The sequence below is a fragment of the Gregarina niphandrodes genome (assembly GCF_000223845.1).
Source record: "Gregarina niphandrodes unplaced genomic scaffold scaffold00822, whole genome shotgun sequence".
In the NCBI taxonomy this organism is placed as follows: Eukaryota; Apicomplexa; class Conoidasida; order Eugregarinorida; family Gregarinidae; genus Gregarina; species Gregarina niphandrodes.
This window is the reverse complement of record NW_011646094.1, coordinates 1-625: the sequence shown is the minus strand read 5'-3', so window position 1 is coordinate 625 and position 625 is coordinate 1. Positions and strand designations below refer to the sequence as shown.

General features: G+C 57.1%; 1 protein-coding gene across 1 annotated transcript; it reads left to right on the top strand.

Moving 5' to 3' along the window:
* Positions 1 to 305: 305 nt before the first annotated feature.
* On the top strand, positions 306 to 541 carry GNI_242320 (Gag-pol polyprotein; the record flags this gene model as incomplete). Its single annotated transcript, XM_011136416.1, has 1 exon — positions 306 to 541. A coding segment is annotated over one exon (236 nt), but the record flags the coding sequence as incomplete, so codon positions are not given.
* Between the last annotated feature and the right edge of the window lie 84 nt (positions 542 to 625).

The window sequence follows — 625 nt, the reverse complement described above, 5'->3', positions numbered from 1 at the left end:
TCTTGCGACTGTGCAGAGAGAGAGGCTTCTATCTCAGGCTAGATGAGAGCGAGTGGCTCAAGCCCGAAGTAAAGTACCTCGGCCACAACATTGGGCGGCAAGGGATAGCGTGCCAGGAGAGGAAGATAGGCAACGTTCTCAATGCCCCCGCCCCCACCTCAAGGAAGGAACTGCAGAGCTTCCTAGGAGCCGTTGGGTACCTACGACCCTTCATCCCGCGGTTCGCCGAGTACACTGCCCCACTGTTCGAGTTGCTCAAGAAGAACAGGTTGTTCGTCTGGTCGGATGCTCGAGGAGAGGCATTCATGAGGCTGAAGCAGGCGGTAGCCGGGGCGTCGTTGCTCCACAAGCCAGTTCCAGGAGCGCCGCTCATCATCGAAACAGATGCCTCAGAGGTTGGCATTGGCGCGGTGTTGGAGCAGGTGCAAGAGGGCAGAGGGGTCCCATTAGAGTTCGCGTCTAAGAAGTTCACAGACGCGGAGAGAAAGTGGGATACGAGAGAGAGGGAGCCCTTCGCCGTCAAGTGGGCTGTAGAGAAGTGGTGCGACTACGTAGCGCTTCATCATTTCACCGTACGCACAGATCACGCCAACCTACGCTACCTTGTGGGAGTAGACAAAGGGAA